At 56.3% G+C, this 16,305-nt stretch overlaps 1 protein-coding gene across 1 annotated transcript in view; it reads left to right on the forward strand.

Moving 5' to 3' along the window:
* The first annotated feature begins 285 nt into the window (after positions 1 to 285).
* The window catches only part of TTLL10 (tubulin tyrosine ligase like 10), a 53,654-nt gene continuing 37,634 nt past the window's right edge, over positions 286 to 16,305 (forward strand). The window contains exon 1 of the mRNA XM_049110471.1: positions 286 to 358. Coding sequence (XP_048966428.1) covers positions 321 to 358 — 38 coding nt within the window. The 5' untranslated portion in view covers positions 286 to 320. The remainder of the gene's footprint in view (positions 359 to 16,305) is intronic.

The following is a 16,305-nucleotide window of genomic DNA, read 5'->3' on the forward strand; positions in this document are numbered from 1 at the left end:
GACCTGGCTTGCAGCCCAGTGGGATGGCCAGCGAGTCCCCCAGCCCCTGTGACTGCTCTCTTTCTCTGTTCTTTTCTCTCTTTTTCCCCAAAGCAGGTTTCCTTGTGATTGAGGTATTTACTTTTAAGGGAAAGCCGCTTGGCATTCCTATGTAGACAGACACTATATACAACCCTGGTTTTCCCTCAGCAGAAGTTAAAAATTATTCAACGCAAAATTCCTGGGCTGTGTTGCAGAGGCCGGTTGTACCAGGCAAAGGTTTCCACCGCATTCCGCCCAGCCAGGCCACGATAAGGCAGCCCGGGGAGCTGCGCCTGCCGATGCTGCACTGCCACCCTGCCATCCTCACAGAGACCAGGTAGGACTCGAGGCTTCCGGGAAAGCGCCAGTGTGAAGTTTGTCTTGTGGGGTCTGTAGTGACCTCATCACGTGTGATCAGAGGTGGCTTGAAAGCCCTGCCAACTCTGCAGTTCTTCTCTCTGAGCCGTGGTCCAGCCCACAGTCTCTGGATGTCCTGGTGTTGCCAGTGGCACCATGACCAGGGGGAGGCCCCCAGCCCCTGGGGGAGAGTGGGGGTCTTTGGCAGGTGCTGCTTCTGCTGAAAGGGTCATATAAAAAGCTAGCAGTATTTCTATTTGTTGCAGGATGGGGAGGAATTATGCCCAAGGCACACCTTTGGGAGTGTTGGAAGCTATCTGGGAAAGCAGGAGGGGGCCAATAGGCCTGTGCTGGCCAGGGAGGCAGCCTGAGGTTCCACAGCACGGTGACCTGTTGGAAATCCAGCCTCACTGCCTGCCCGAAAAGGCCACAAGGTGACCTACAGGCCTCCCGGCAGAATGGGGGTCCTGAACCTCTGTGATGAATGTGGGTGTTTGAGCGTTCTCTGGGGAAGGATGTTGTTAAGTCCCTAAAATGTTCACTTATGACCCCATCACCTCTGAAGATGTCAGCCAGGACCCTGGGGGCTCAAGAAGGGAGGGAGCAAGACTGAGATCCTTCACATTTCCTAGATACGACAATGCCCTGAAAGCACTCTCAAGGAAACCAAATTTATTCCATTTCAAAAGACACTTTCATACTGTGCCCTACCCTAAAGGTATGGAGTTCATGATTGGCTGGAGTAGGGCCAGCTTCCTCCATCAAAGTTGAAATTGAACCCTGCCGAGATTTGGAGCCTGTGGTGTCATGGTAATGTGGGGACACAAAAGAAACAAGATGTGGCCTAAAACACAGGACAGCTCCACAATGGGGTTAGGCTTTGAGTGGTCACGTGGCAAAAGGGTCAGAATGTGGTGGCAACCATGCCTGCCAAAGAAGGTGGACTCAGGGTGAGGATGCTAGACTATGTGTGACCTTATCATAGAAAATGGACTTGTCCCTGCCATCTATCAAGAGGAGGTGGAGAGTGTGATAGTATTCGTAGGAGGCAGATAAGTTTTAGCTAGCTTTATTTGCAAGTCCTTCCACAGTCTTCATTGGCCAGAGGGGATACCAGCTGAGTTTTTATTTCATTTTTTATCAGAGTTATATTTGTATGTAGTATGAGTCAGACATTCCTATAAGGCTTGGACCAACACAGCCTCCCAGTTACCACCCCTCCATGCCATCCTCAAAGACAACCACTTCCTTATTCCAGACAATTCTTGTGTTATTTACCTGCATCTGTGTAGCAACATGATCAAACACCAGCTTCTTGCTTTAGTTTTAGATATTATCTACTGAATTCATTCTATGGAAGACAGCATTTCCTTCGTCCACTTCTCTTTACTCCCCCCCACACTTGCATCCTCTCTATTTTCAATGGAATTATGTTATAATTTTAGTTAGCTCTGTATTCAGGGATTAGTTTGTATTCCCCCCCAGCCTACGGCATGCATGGTAATTGTTCCAACACACATGCGTGTTGTTTTCCCTGGAGTTAATCATCACCTTTCTTTTTTTTGTGCTTGCTGAGTTTTCTCTGAACTCATTACTAATTCATCCTCAGATTCTTGCCGTGGCTTAAATTCAAACACATGGGGTATTTCTGAGGAGGTACCTGCAGGAGCTTTTGCCCTGCCCCAGTCCTGGTTAGTCCTCGTGCATCTGCGGCAAGGCTGGCACATCAAAATATCCCTCACCTTCATCCTGAAGATTCCCTTTGCTTCTCTCTAGGTTGGATTTTCCTGGATCCCACATCTTCCTCTTTCTTAATTACTCCTTGTTCTGGTGGAGCATGTCCTTCAGTAGCTTTCTGAGGAAGGGCAGGTGGCAGACACATGGCTTTAAAATATCTTTGATCCACTGTCACTTACGTGGCGGTTTGGTGGTGTATAGAACTCCGTTTTCCCTCTGAACTCTTAGTACATTACTCCAGTGGCTCTCAGTTTCTGATGCTGCTGTGGGTAATTGTGATGTTTTAACTCCTGATCTGTGGTATGAAAACCACCTTTTGATTTTCTTGCTGGAAGTGTTTAGGGATAACTTTTTGTCCCTAGTGTTCTGACAAATGATCTTTGTGTGGATTCATTTCCGTTCCTTTTGCTAAGTGCCCAGTAATTCTTTTGGTCTGGGAATTCCTTTCAGTTCCAAGAAACTTTCTTACATTATTAATTTTAAATTATTTCTTCCTTCCTATTTTCTCTGTCCCCTTCTTCTGTGGTAAATATTGGGATCCTGGACCTCTTAGACTGGCCTCTAACAACCTTTCCTAATTCCTTTTCCTGATCTTCTGGCTTTACTTTCAGTGTTCCAGCTCCTTTACTGAACTTTTCACTTCCTCTGTAATATTAATTTACAAGAGTTCATTTGGTTCTCTGAATATTTATTTCTACAGCATTCTGATCTTTTACTATGCTCACAATATTTTCTCTTATCTCTTTGAAGATATTAATGATCTTTTTAAAGTTTTCCTCTCATACAGACTGTGTATGGAGAAACACAATAAATATATCTTTCCCCATATTTCCTTAGAGTTACACTTACTATATCAAAGTTAAATCATAGCTGAATCAGAGTTAAAAACTCATAAATTGTCAAGAAAAACACAAGAAACTCTATGGAAGGATGGGTATGGGCTATGGCCCAGTGAGCCAATGAGCAAATCCTGAGCAATCAGACTTGAGAAAATTCAGATTCGCTATCTGTCAGGAAGGCAAAAGTCAGACGTAGGTCCATTTTCTGGAAGCAGAGCCTAGGGCAGGGAATCCTGTGTAAGGGGGGGTACTGGGGAGGAGGATACATCAGGGAGCAGGGAAGCAAGACTGGGTAGGGAAGGAGCTTCTGGCCTTGGGGAGCAGGCCACACTACTCTGCTGAGTATCAGTTATCATTTTGAGGGTGACAACCCCCAAGAGGCAGCTGAGAGCCCTGGGCAGTGGGGACTATATACCTACTAGAAGGGGGCACCTGGTTTCATGGGATGTGAGGTGTCATTTGGGAGGTGTCACACTTGCAAAATTGAAAAAGCAAAGCACCAATAGCTATGGAGGTGGACATAGGGAAAGCAAGATCTCATGTTTGGGGAGGGCACAGGTGCTTTGGCCTTTGGGGAAGGTGGTCTGTTCACATCGCTGGAATCAGGAGCATCTGTTAGGTGCCTGCAAGGAGGCGTCCTGTGGAGTCCCACAGGGTGTGATGGGAGGCAGAGGCAGTGCTCCCTAAGGGCTGGCTGTGTGTAAGTGTGTGTAGTCTGTCCACGGTGCACTGGTGGGTGTCCCAGTCTATCTGTCGCATCCCTGGTGGTGGGCCTGGGTCTCCTGTCTTTGGTTCCTGGTGTGTCCTTCCCAAAGGGGTTCATCATGAGTGTAATGCTCCTGTGTGCACAGATGTCATCTGCTCTACTACTCAGGGAGGCCATGAAAGAGAAAGGCTGGGAGCGGGTAGCACATGGTGTCCTCCCAACTGGCCCAGGGTAGACCCCACTGTGAAGCCTGCCACTTCTGGGGGATCCCCTGGTTAGACTCAGTTTCTGTTCCCAGGGAGTGGTGGGAAGGCGGCCAGTGGGACAGGCAGCCTTGCAAGTAGGGAGAATGTCTCACTCCCTACCCAGCTTGATTAACCCTGGGTGGGCCTTCAGCTGTTTCTACAGAAACCTACCACCTGGGCCCCCAAGGGACAAAACAATGCTCCCTCTAACCTGTCAGGTCTGTGCCAGAGTCACCAGTAGGAATTTTGGGGACATTCATGATGTCTGTCTCTCCATGACTTGGCTCAACAGGCTAGGTGGGGGGTTCCTGGGTCTGTTTGGACAAGCACATGGTTTCTTGGAGTTTAACCCAGTGGGTCATTGGTCTGGGGAGAGGGAAGTGTCCTAGAATGTGGATTCTGTGCTTGGTTTTCCTGAAAAAGAATGGTTTGATGAATTTGCACATCTTTGTTGTGAGCTCCTTGTTTAGTATCTATGAAACTGCAGGGTCTGGGAAGGCACACTTTCTCCCTCTCCTAAGAAACAGGCACCTAATATAATAGCACGACTGACCATCAGCTCACTGGGAAATCCCAAGTGCAGGCTTGCTCTCTCCCTGTATAGACCCCTCTCCAGCCCTTTCCCTACCACCCCATCCCACTCTGAAAACCAGAACACATCTGTCACTGCTCTCCATAAACCCATTCTTCACATGCTGTTAACACCAACAAAATCTCAATGACAACATCTGAGATGAGTTGAGATGGGCTGTCCCTGCCTCCCAGGACCTCACTGAGTGGCACTCCAGCAGGTGAGATGGCCTTGAGAGAGGGCAGGTCCCCACACCCTGGGGCCTGGAGCTGTCATCACACCCTGGGCATCTCTAAGAATGTTTGGGGTGGGGTGGGGGGGTGTCTGCAGGGCTCCCGGAGTCTGCCCCACAGTATGGGTGCTGACTCCTTCCAGTGCTCTGCAAACGGGTGCCTAGGAGAATGCACCCTGGGGAAGTGTCGGAGGTCCATATTTGTGCTGGCCCCAAGAAATAGCACTCAGGGGCAGAGCATGGGATTGAGTGGTTGGGGTGATGCCCCACAGAAGAACTTGGGGACCACAGAGTCCTCCAGAGGGACCAACTGACCACCAAGGCCCAAGGAAGAGGACACATAGAGGTCCATGGCTGACACTGACTGGAGCTCAAACCCAGGCCTCACTAGTGTCCCTTTTGTGGGGGGTGGGGGGGGTGTTGGTGATTTCTGGTTTGTGGTTTGTTCCTTTTTTACCAGGTTCCCTCCAGGCCAGAAGGGAGTAGTGTGGAGGGAGGGAGTGGGCTGCCTGATTCGTCATCACACTGCCCTCTGCAGCTCCCCTAGGGGGCTGCTCCAACCTGAGCCCAGACCAGCATGTCTGTGGCGTCAGAGGGTTTTAATGTCCAATGTGCTGGATGCCCAGGAGAGCCCTACCTGTGACCACACCTCCTAAGGCAGGTACGCTGCCTACAGCCCCTGACCATCTCCAGGGGCTCTGGAAAACCAGGCCCCAAGGCCACTGTCTACTGCTCCAGCTTCCCTGATGACAGGGCCCAAGGCTGCTCAGGGACATTTGGGTCATGGGACCAGCATGCTTGCACGCCCCCACACCTCCCTGCTCCAGGGCCTAGAGGGTCTTGCCACCTCCACCCCCAGGGAATGAGATGGTCCTAGGCCATGGTGAGCTGGTAAATGTTTAACAGCTGGCCCTGGGGTGTGGGCACCTGATTGGGGCATTTGTCCGTTTCCACGGTGTAAACGCCCACCACTGATCCCAAGCTGCCAGGGCACAGCCAGCGAACATTGAGGTGGGAAGAGATGTGAGTAATCTACCAGTGGGAGTGCTTCCTGAATCATGGCCTCCTCTTGTGGTCCTGTGTGGGAAGTGAACCACACAGAAGTACAGGTGTCCCCAGGTCAGAAAGTAGGGCTTTGGGGTCATCGTGGTCCTTGGCCACAGGGGTAATGGTGCATGCCCAAGCCTGGGCCAAAGGGCCTCCTGTGGCCCCCTTTTAAGCTTATGGGTGCATGAAGAGGGAACAAAGGGAGTGTGTCCAGAGCTGTAGTCTTGTGTCCACACACACCCTCTGAGGCCAAGAGAGACATTTACTCCCCAGCTGTCTGTGCCCTGTGGGTGGGGGGCGGGCAGAGCTCTGGAAACCAATAGGCTGGGGACGGTGGGGGTGGAGCTGGGGCCCTGGAGGGCTCTGGGCTGGGCAGAGGCCTGCAGGGCATAAGTGCCTGGGAGCCCCTCCTTGCCCTGGGGGTGGCCATGGGGTCCACACCAGGTGGGCAACCCCGGCCACCCTGTAGCAGCATGGGAGGAGGATTGCTGGTGGCCTCTGGGATGTCCTGGGGGTGCTAGGAGGGCTTCACCTTGAGAGGAGGCTCTGATCATTCCCAGAGCTCAGGGCAGGGGTCTCAGCTTTTGGGGTACAAGCCTGGACAGCAGCTCCCAGAGGGGCAGGCAGGGGGCACAGGGCTGAGGCTGCACCCTTGCTGATGGAATCCAAATACAGAGCTTTAAACTTCTTCCATGTGAGCAAACACCTGCCTTCTGCAGACTGGAAGGGGGTGGGGGCGACTCTCGTCCCCTGGGGGGTCTCTGCCCAGGCCTAGGCCTGTGCGACAGACAGGAGGGCGGATCCTTTTTCTGGTGGGACTCTGCAATCTCACCTTCATTTGTCTGGTTTAATTCAAGAGCAGGTGTGGATCTCTGGCAAACAAAGGTGCCACCCAGGCGGGCTTAACCCTTTCCCTGCTGATCTTCTCTGGACTTGGGGGTGAGGCAGGGTAGCAGACCTATGGGGTAAGAGGGCCAGAGGCCTGTCTCAGCCGGGAGGTCAATTTGCCCTAGGTCCTTGGCCACAGGCAGCACTGTGGGAATAGTGACCGCACTCCTGCTGACCAGCTGGGTCAGGTGGAGACCAGGAGACCCAGGCGGCCGCAGCCCACTCACTCCCTATGCAATCTCTTGGCATCAGGGCCTCTGGAGTCCGTGCACCTGTCCACGACCCCTCAGCTCCGCCTCTTCTTTGGTTTTCCAGCTAACAATGCAGGCAGGGCGCTTTGTGGTGGCCTCACCCTGGGGACTGTGCTCGTCCTGGGAGGGTAGGAGGGTGTGGGTGGGTGGGAAGCTCAGCTTTGCATAAGGAAACCTGAGCCCCACCAGGTGCGGGAGACAAAGCCTAGGGACCCGCCTGCTAGGCTCTGGGCGGATCCTCTACACGGAGTCTGGGGGGGTGGGGGGCTACCGTGCTGTGTGGACTCAGGAGGGGGAGGAGGAGGGAACCCGCAGGGCAGGGGCTGTGAGTGTGGGGGTCTAGGAGGCCCAAGTTTGCCCCAGCTTCCTGGCCCCTCCTGTGGGCCCTTCCCAGCTGCACATCTGTGGACCGAGGGCCGCAGGGCCGAGCTTGCTGGTCACAGCACGTGCACTTGTCCTTGGAGTCGTTTCCCAGAGAAGGGCAGATGCCCACCAGAAGCAGCAGCTCAGGGGTCTCCCTCTCCCTCCTTGCCTTTCCTTCCCTAGCCTTATGGCCCTATGTGGGGGCATGAGCTCCCTACCAGAGGGTCTGGGGCCTGCCCTCCTCTGCGCCCCAGCCTTCTGCAGTGTCCATGGCTCTAGATCCTTCTGGAGCCCTGACTACCTGCACTGTCATAGGGTGGGTGCTCCAGTACTCCTGAACCTGACCTCAGAAGCATCCCTGGGAACTTTGGGCACCTACAAAGGGAGGGGCTTTTTGGCAAGAGGCCTGTGCCACTCCCACCCAGCCTGCTGCAGGGGTGAGGCACAGTCTCTGGGCCTGGGTTCAGATCCCTGTGACCTGGGGGAAGGGTCAGGGTCTTCCGTCATAAGAACCGACAAAACCAGCATCCATGGGGAGGATGGAGTCCCCCAGGCCTCTCAGGCTCAGCCCACCCCAGAAGCTCAGGTGTCTGGGCTACCTGTACCCCCCTGCTCTCTGGTCCCTCGTCTCCTTCCTCCCCTGGACTCCACATGCTTGTGCACATACACATGCTAGTCACATGTGTGTTTGGTAACAGGTGCACACAGTCACACATAATCACCATATGTACACACACACACACACACACACACACACACACACACACGAGAGGAGTGTCCACCCGCTGCCCTGGAGCTGGGTGACAGCACTCTGGAGCGTCCTCTGGCCCCATCCTGGGGGATCCACCCCTCAGCCCCTCCAGTTCATTTCCAGAGTCTTCCAGGCACCAGTAGAGGGCAAGGCAAATGGTATCAGCCTCACGGAGAAAGAGCTTTAGGCCACAGGCCTTGCTGTCCTCGGTCTTGTGGAGACTGGAGTGGTCCTGACCTGGCACCTACCTCACTGGCTGGGCCAAGCTGATCTCACCCAAACAGGCTGCCCTGGGCTGGAGGCCATGGCTCCTTCCTGCTTCCCGCCTCCTCCAGGAATAGGGTGGGGCCCTTGTCTCCCCTGCCCCAGGGTGACTGCCTTCCCAGCTCCCATCACACTCTGGATATTCAGCAGCCTGTTGTCTGGGCAGGCAGAGTAGGGAAGCTCTTGAGACGCGGGGAGTGGGGGAACCCCACGCGCTACATGTGTGTCCATCAGAGCTGAGATGATTCCCTCTCCGCCAGAGACGGCCTGGCTTTGCTGGTCTGTGGAATGCAGTGAATTTTCCAGAAAGCTGAGTTTAAACGCATGCAATTTCAAGGAAGCATCCTTCACCCCAGGATTGTGTCCTCCCCGCTGATGGGTGCTGCAACCTTGATTGCTTTGTAAAATGACAGGTGGTAGGTGGCAGTATGTTTAGATGCCCTTTGCATCAAAGAAACACAGGCTGGACCCCAAAGTCCAGGACAGTGGGCCCGGTCTGTGTTCTTTGAGGGGAAGGGCAGAACAGGGGCCCACAGCTGTGCTCCCGGTCCACATGGTGGCCCCCAGACATTTGGAGGACGGAGGAGCCGTCCCGCCTGGGTGTCCTGAGCACACAGTGAAGGTGTGCACATGTTGTTGTCTTTCCACAGTGTCAGCTTTACTCAATCATAAAGCAAGGTTAATATAATTATAAAGCAGATCCAGGATTCCAACCCTGATGACATTTCACCCCGTGATTAGATGTGGCTTCTACCCGGCACACAGAGCACCGCACAGACAAGCTGGCCCCAGACAGGACAACGCAGGGGGTAGGAGGTGAGGGCCTGTGGGCGGGCAGCAGCTGGGACAAGGCCTGCGTCCCTGCATCCCTGGGTCCCGTCCAGGTCAACTCTTGGCACTGCCTGCTGCTCCCGGTCAGGCAGGGAAGGATCTCGGTTCTGTTCGGAGATGGATAGGCCAGAGCCTTTGGGGGCAGCTCCTTTTTAAAGTGGTCAGACGAAGAGGAGTCCGCGTCCTGAGTGACAGATTTCCTGTAGCCTGTGTGGCCGTGCCCCTCCCACCGCCCCAGACCCCTGCCCAAGGCTGAGGGGCCTACCTGGGCTCCTCCCTGAGGACAAGAACACCCTTTGCAAACAGACGGAAGCCCGGAGGCTCAGGCCAGGGGGGAAACCTCCTTTGCCAACACAATTACTCCTTCCCTATCCCAACTAACATCCCAAGGACAGGGAGGGTCCCAGGGACGGTGCAGGTGACTGGGTCATGCGACTGTCTACCTGCCCGCACAGGCCAGCCTGCACCTGCCCTCCTGCTGCATGTCCCTGTGCAGGCATCTCCTCAGGAGGACCCTACTGACCTTGCAGTCCTGACCTCGCTCCACAGAGGCTGCTCAGGTCCCAGTGACCCCAGAAAGGCCCTCCAGACACCTCCAAAGCCCATCCACAGGACTCAAGGTGTTCACGGGGACTCACGGGCACTCATAGTGCACCCCCACCTTTCACACAGAACCCCCTGGGGCCCGACAAGAGCCTGGGGTTCTGACCCGAAGAGGCCGATACCCTGGGGGGCCTGGGGGCAGCTGCTCCAGGTGGGAGCCATGACTTCAGAGAGCAGGACAGGTGACCCAAAACCCAGAGGGTGGATGTTTGATGAGGGGGCTGTGGGCCATGTTTACAGGCAATGTGCCTGTAAACATGGGGGGCAGTCTCCTTCTTCTGCCAGGGCTCCCTCCTCATGGTTCTAGACTATCCTGAGATGGAGGACCCCCATCTGACCCTGAGGAGGGAGGACCCCCTAAGTGATAGTGAGAAGGAAAGGCAGCTAGAGTTGGGCTGGGGTGGCAGCCAAGTGACAGTGGACTAGGAGCAACCCTTCCCACTGTTCACCCTAGAAACAAGACCTGGGGTGCCCCAGGTGTGATCCCAGCACCTTTCAACATCCAGATAGAGCTGGGGGAACACATGAGTGAGGCTCAGGCAGTCTGTAAGGTGAAATCTGAGGGAAGAAGTCCCTTGGCAGGTGCAGCCATGTGAAAGAACTGTTGGGACAAGAGGCAGTGTCCTGGGGTGACGCCCTGGAGTGAGCTAGTAAACTCTAGGATCTCACCTCTTGGACAAGTGGCTGGGATCCTCCTGGGCCATGGCAGGTTCACTGGGGCAGGGACCCCACTTAACAAGGGTGTGCTGTCCCCAGATCCCAGCCCAGAAGCACACCTTCAAGAATGATCTGTGCCCCCATGGGGAGCAAGTGGGGCTGGAGCTGAGGGGCTTCCAGCATGTAAACCAGGAGTGGATGTGGGACGGGGGGGTCCCTGTGCATCAAGTCAAGCCAGGATGCTGAGTGAGGGGTACCCTCTGACATGCATGCCCCTCTCTCAGGCAGCAGCTGAGGGCTCAAGCCACAGTGAGGGAAGAAATCCTTCTGAGCATCCCAGGCATCAGGACCAGCCCCTGGGTCCCCTTGTGCCTTCTACTTCACCCCAAATTCCCAGGCCTGCTGGACATGGTTGCTATGGGAGCATTTGGCCTCCTCATGTAGCGAGGCAGGTTCAAGATGTGGGAAAGCCCCAGGCAGACTTTTTCCTTGAAAGACCTGAAGCCCAGGTGGTATCACTAGCTGAGCTACAAATATTGTCCTTGAAGCTCATCCAGCATCCCGTTGTGCTTGGTCCAGCCAACGGCGGACACTCAGTGCTATGATCATTCCTATTATTCCTCGCAGGATGATGAATTAGAAAGGGTGAGGATTTATGGCCCCAGGAGTGTCCGATGTTCCCCTGCAGTTAGCCACTGTTCTTGCCCGCGTGTCCATGTTCCCTGTTGATGACCCGAGAGCTGCTCATAACTGACTGCTGTACGTTTAATCTCCAGCTTTCATGATTCTCACTACCTGGTCCCACAGTTTACTTCGGCAATAGTAAGACACGTCTGCACTTTGCTTGGCTAATTCCAGAAGTCTAAGTGCTTCGTGGCCATGCTCCGTCCCCGGCACAGGCCATGGGGCAGCCTGCCCCACCCAGCTTTGCAGCCCTGTCACTCCTAACATGTTAGTTTAGCATCCAGCCCTCACCCCCCACAGACAGAGGCCTTAGGGGATGGTCTGTCTTGTCTCTTCACACCTGGCCCCAGGATCAGCCCCTGGTAGGCCAGGACACCTGTCAATCATCAGTCAAGGCCAATGGACAATCAAATGGGACACGGGTCTTTAAGAGGCTCCCACATCCCTGGGGCCCTGGCCCAGCCTCCGCCCAGTTCTGGGGATGCTGCAGATGCTGCATAGAGGACCCCCCCAGGTGTTGCAGGGGTCCCCAAGGCACTGTGTAGGATCATGTCCCAAGCCTCAGTTAGACCAGAGGCCCACAGCATGGTCCCACCCATGGACAGGTGTGGGCAACAGAAAGGGGTTCACCTAGACCCAGGGTGGGTACAGGGTCCACTTCCCATGAGGACTTGAGGGACCACCCAGGTACTGGGGGCTGGAAGGGGGCTGCCCCTTCTGGCTGGGTGGGACATGGGCCGATCACTGTGGTCAAAACAGCCTCTATTTCCCCCTTAGATCGTCCCCACTCTCTTTCCTCAAAGGCCCCCAGGTCCGGGGCTGAGTGCTGGCACACACCCCTGCCCAGGACCCCATCCATAGAACCCCACCATCCACTCCCATGCTTCCTCCATCACCATCCATGCAAGCCTACTTCTTGTGAAGTGCTCACCCTACCACTCCTGTCCCCACCGAGCTGGTGTTCTAACGGGCCTCCCAACACCCTTCCACTGCTTGCCATACCCACAGAGGTCTCTGGGCTGGGCCCTGGGACCCCAGCCTCTGTGACCCGTCCCCAGGTCTGGCCTCCTGGGCTGCAGCCTCCCTGCTCCCTGACCCACAGGGCCAGTCTGTACTATTCCTCTCCAGCCCCGGGAGCATGGGCCACCGGCTGCCCCTGGGGCTGGATCCAGCAAGACGCTGTGGGACTTGTGAACCCCACTCCTCCCCTCCTGTGACACCTTCCGGGGTTTGCCCCTGACTCCTGGGGCGCGGCCTACCTGCCCACCGTCTGCCTTCTCAGGTCCCTGCTGACAGGGCTGTGAGGAGACACCTGGTCTTTGGCCTCCTCTCAGCCTGTGGTCAGGCTGGAGCCTTCCCTCAGGGTGGACGCTGTGCTCCTGGCCAAGGGGAGCCCCAGTGGACCTGTTCAGGGGCATCCTGGGGGCCCTACCCTCACAGGTCCACCTTGGCCCACACCATGCCGGCCACCTTCACCTTTCAACAGAACCTCCTTGGCTGCAGTCTCCAGTTTCTGCCTGTTGCTCTGCAGCCCTTCTCACAAAGCCTTCACTGCCTCTCCACGCTGCACCTCCAGAACCCACCGCGGGCTCCTCCCTCCTGCAGCCAAGGTCACAGAGGCCTCCCAGCCATGCCCTGATGCTCCCCTACCTTCCCACCAGCGCCTGTCTCCCTCCTCTTCCTCCCACTCACATGCAGGCCAAGGCCAGTCCCCAGGGCCCTTCCCAGCGGCTACATCCAGACCCGGGGCTATCCAGGGGTGCTGGATTCCTGGGACAGAGTTTCCGAGTGTCTTTGGAAATGCCAAATCCAGACCTGGAGGAGCCATGGGTCTGATGACAGCCACAGACCCACCCAGGTTCTAGGCAGCATTGCACACATGGTGGGAGGGTCAGCAAAGCCCTGACGCGTCTCGTCAGCATTTTGTAAACTTCCCAACTGCTGTGCTCACATTTCAGGGACCCAGGACTTTGGTGCCCTTCATGTGTGCCAGTGAATGGGTCAAAGAGCACAGACTCTCCTCACAAATTACCCCTCATATCCGAGAAGCCCACGAGAGCTGGCCTCTGGGTCGCTGACACCCTAGGGTCTGGTCTGGGTAGCCATCATGTTTGTCTGTTATGTGAAAAATCCTCCGCATCTCTCCCCAAATCTGCCCTGCCTCAGATTTTCGAGGCTTCACCCCAGTGCCCCCCTCCCATCCAGGTGCACAGTGGCCTCTGCAGCCCCTGCTGCCCCTGGACCCCAGTCCCAGTGCTGCTGGGATCTCCATCTGCTGCCCACAGGCATCAGGCCTATGAACGAATCATCTGAAGGGGCCCCACATTTCCTGCTGTCTGACCCAAGGGAGGGTGGGAGGATGGGGGTCCTTGCAGGTGCCAGTCAGCAACATGGGGGCAGGAGACACCGAACTCAGCCCTTGTGGGGGCCGCTGCTGGGAAGTGTGCAGACAGGCAAGGGCATAGACATGGAGGCATGGCAGCGGTTACCTGGGCCGGAGGGTTATCTAGCGGGTTTTCCTTCAGGGGGATAAAATGTTCTGGAACTAGATGCAGATGGCGCTTGCACAACATTTTGAGGCCACTAAATGCCACAGAGTTGTTCACTTTAAAACGGTTAGTTTCATGTTGTGTGAATGTCACCTCAGTTTAAAAATTCTCCCTTGGTAAACACCCCCCAAAGCAAACCCCGGCAGACCAGGATCCAGGTGCGGCTCAGGGCCATGGCGCGGCTGCCCTCGTCCTTTCTGCTTGAGCAGACCTGGAAGGCTCAGCTGGGAATGCATCTGTGCCCCTGGAAACAGGGGAGCCAGCCTCTCCTCCTGTGTGCGTCTCAAAAACAAAGCTGCCTGGTGCCGGGTGGGCGGCCCCAGAGCACGATCAGCCTCCAGTGAGTGGAAAAAGAGGGTGGTAATTTTCTGGAGCCCTATCCCTGGTGGCAGCCTCAGGCGTCTCCGTGACACTCTTCTGCCTTTGGAGACCAATTACTGAGGTGGAGGGGGTGAGCTGGGCCCAGCGGCCTCGTTAGCTTGCTTTCTCCATCCGAGGGGCCCAGGCAGCTCGGCAAGGCCCCAAGGGCCTGCGGGCGCAGAAGGAGCCTGGCCATGCCAGTTCCCCCACGTGGAGTCAGGGCTCTGCCCAGAGGAACAGGGGGCAGGCCCCTCCCCGGGGGCTGGGGTGCCCGGTGGTGCAGGACTGCAGAGCTCTCTCCCTGCCCTGGCAACAGCCCAGCTGACGCCTGCCTTTCCTGGGACCCAAGTTGCATCAGACAAGTGGCCCCATGAGGGGAGCACCATAGAGGGGGGAGGGGTGCTTCCTGGATGCCCCGCCTTCCGGCACCAGGCTGCAGCTCTGTCCTGCTTGGGATTACCACAGCCACCCCTCCTCCCCTGATGCTACCTGACCTGATAAATATGGGGTGTCTGGATAGTTTTGCCTCCATGGCCTGCAAGGCAGTCTGCTCAGACCAGACACTGGTTCCAGAGCAACTTCCCAAACAAGCCACTGACTCTCTGGAGGCCTCTCAGGGTAATCCTGTAGCAGGGCAAGAGCCATGGCCTTTCCTGACCCCTTGCCCACCCACCACAGGAGCAAGAGGAGCCCAGGACCTCGGCCCTCTTGCTGCCCGTCACCCCCTGGTACCTCCCGGGTACCTCATCTGAAGGCCCAAGGAAATGCCTCCCTGTTCACCTCAAAGCACAAGACTTGAGGCCATGACGTCCTCACTCCTGCTGGCCTGCAGATGGGCATCTGTGGGAGGAGCTGGCATGGCTCCAAGATCTGCCTCTGGCTCAGGGGGAGAGTTAGGAGAGGCCTCACCCACAGAACCTAACCTCTAGGCTCCTCCTTACAGTCACTCCCACGTCCCTCTGGACCAGCCCCTGAGTCCCTGTTCCCTGTAGTCATATTTGGATCTAACTTGGGGTATGGGACAAGACCTATACTTCCAGTCTCTCCACAGCTGGATCCTGGAGGACACCCCCTAGGACAGGCCCCTGCAGGAAGCACAGGACAGTAACAACCAAGGGGCCACCCAGGAGGATGGGGCATCCCCAGGTGGGAGGCCAGGGGACAGGATGGAAGAGGGTGACCTCCTCACTGACCCTGCCTGACCCTCTCACTGACTTCATTTGACCTCATGGCTCACCCCCTCCTGAACTTCTCACCTACCTCATCAGACCTCGTTGGCCCCACCTGACCTCACTCACTTCACATAACCTCTGGCTGAGCCCCCTGACCTCACTGATGCCACCTGACCTTCTTGCTAAAGACCCCACTTGACCTTGCTGACCTTCCCACTGACCTCATCTGACCTCTTACTGACCCCACCTGACCTCCTCCTCCCTCTTCTGACTCGTATTTCCTGAACCCTTGCTTCCTGCCTGCTGGGGGGTGGGGTGCCCCAAGTCTCGAGGGCTCATCCATAAGCGAGAAGGGGAACCTTCCAGAAGAGAGGCAGTGTGTCTCCAGGGAAGCCACCAGGAAGGCTGTGGCTGGGAGCGAGGGTCAGGTAGAGCCAGATGGTCGTGAGTGGGGCAGAGGGCCACTTGGGGCTTCGCTGTCTCCTACAGGCCCTGGGGGCCACTGAGGACACCGGGTGGGAGTGGACCCGAGAACCAACTGCAGGCAGGAGTGGCCAGCAGCATTCCCTATCCCCGCCGGGTGCTGTGCTGGGGCTGCCCCATCTCTGTGCCACCTCTGAGGTTCAGGGAGGCCAAGTGGGATTGTGGGGTACAGGCAGTGGACTCTCCAGAACTGTGACCGTGGCTGGAGAAGGCAGGTCAGGGGTGAGAGGTGGCAGGAAGCAGCATCACCACTGCAGCTAAGCTGGGCCTGGAGGGGTGGGGGGCCTGACAGACATCCATGCTCGCCAGCCCGGCTGGCCCAGAACCCTAGTCAGGGTGTCGAGGGTGGGAGGGAGGGGGGATGTGCCCTGCATCCTCCCAGCACTGTCTGGGGGCTGATAGGCAAGTTTCCCACACACTGCGAAGGCCCCCCATCATCCCTTTAGCTCTGGAGCCCCACCCTCTGCCCTGAATCTGAGAATTTTCACTCAAATTAGATGCTAATGCCGGCTACAGCTGGTGATTTGAAAACCAAATCTGAACCACCACACAAATGCTGCTGCCGTTCTGTGGCCCTCGGGCAGGGTTGGGCGGCAGGAGTCAGAGTGGGGGCTTCCAGGATGCAAAGTCACCCCTGTTGGTAGGGCCATTGGGAGCATCCGACACCTTCCAAGGTTTGCCCACGTGGTCCTGG

Source organism: Canis lupus, chromosome 5, assembly GCF_003254725.2.
Source record: "Canis lupus dingo isolate Sandy chromosome 5, ASM325472v2, whole genome shotgun sequence".
Taxonomy (NCBI): Eukaryota; Metazoa; Chordata; class Mammalia; order Carnivora; family Canidae; genus Canis; species Canis lupus.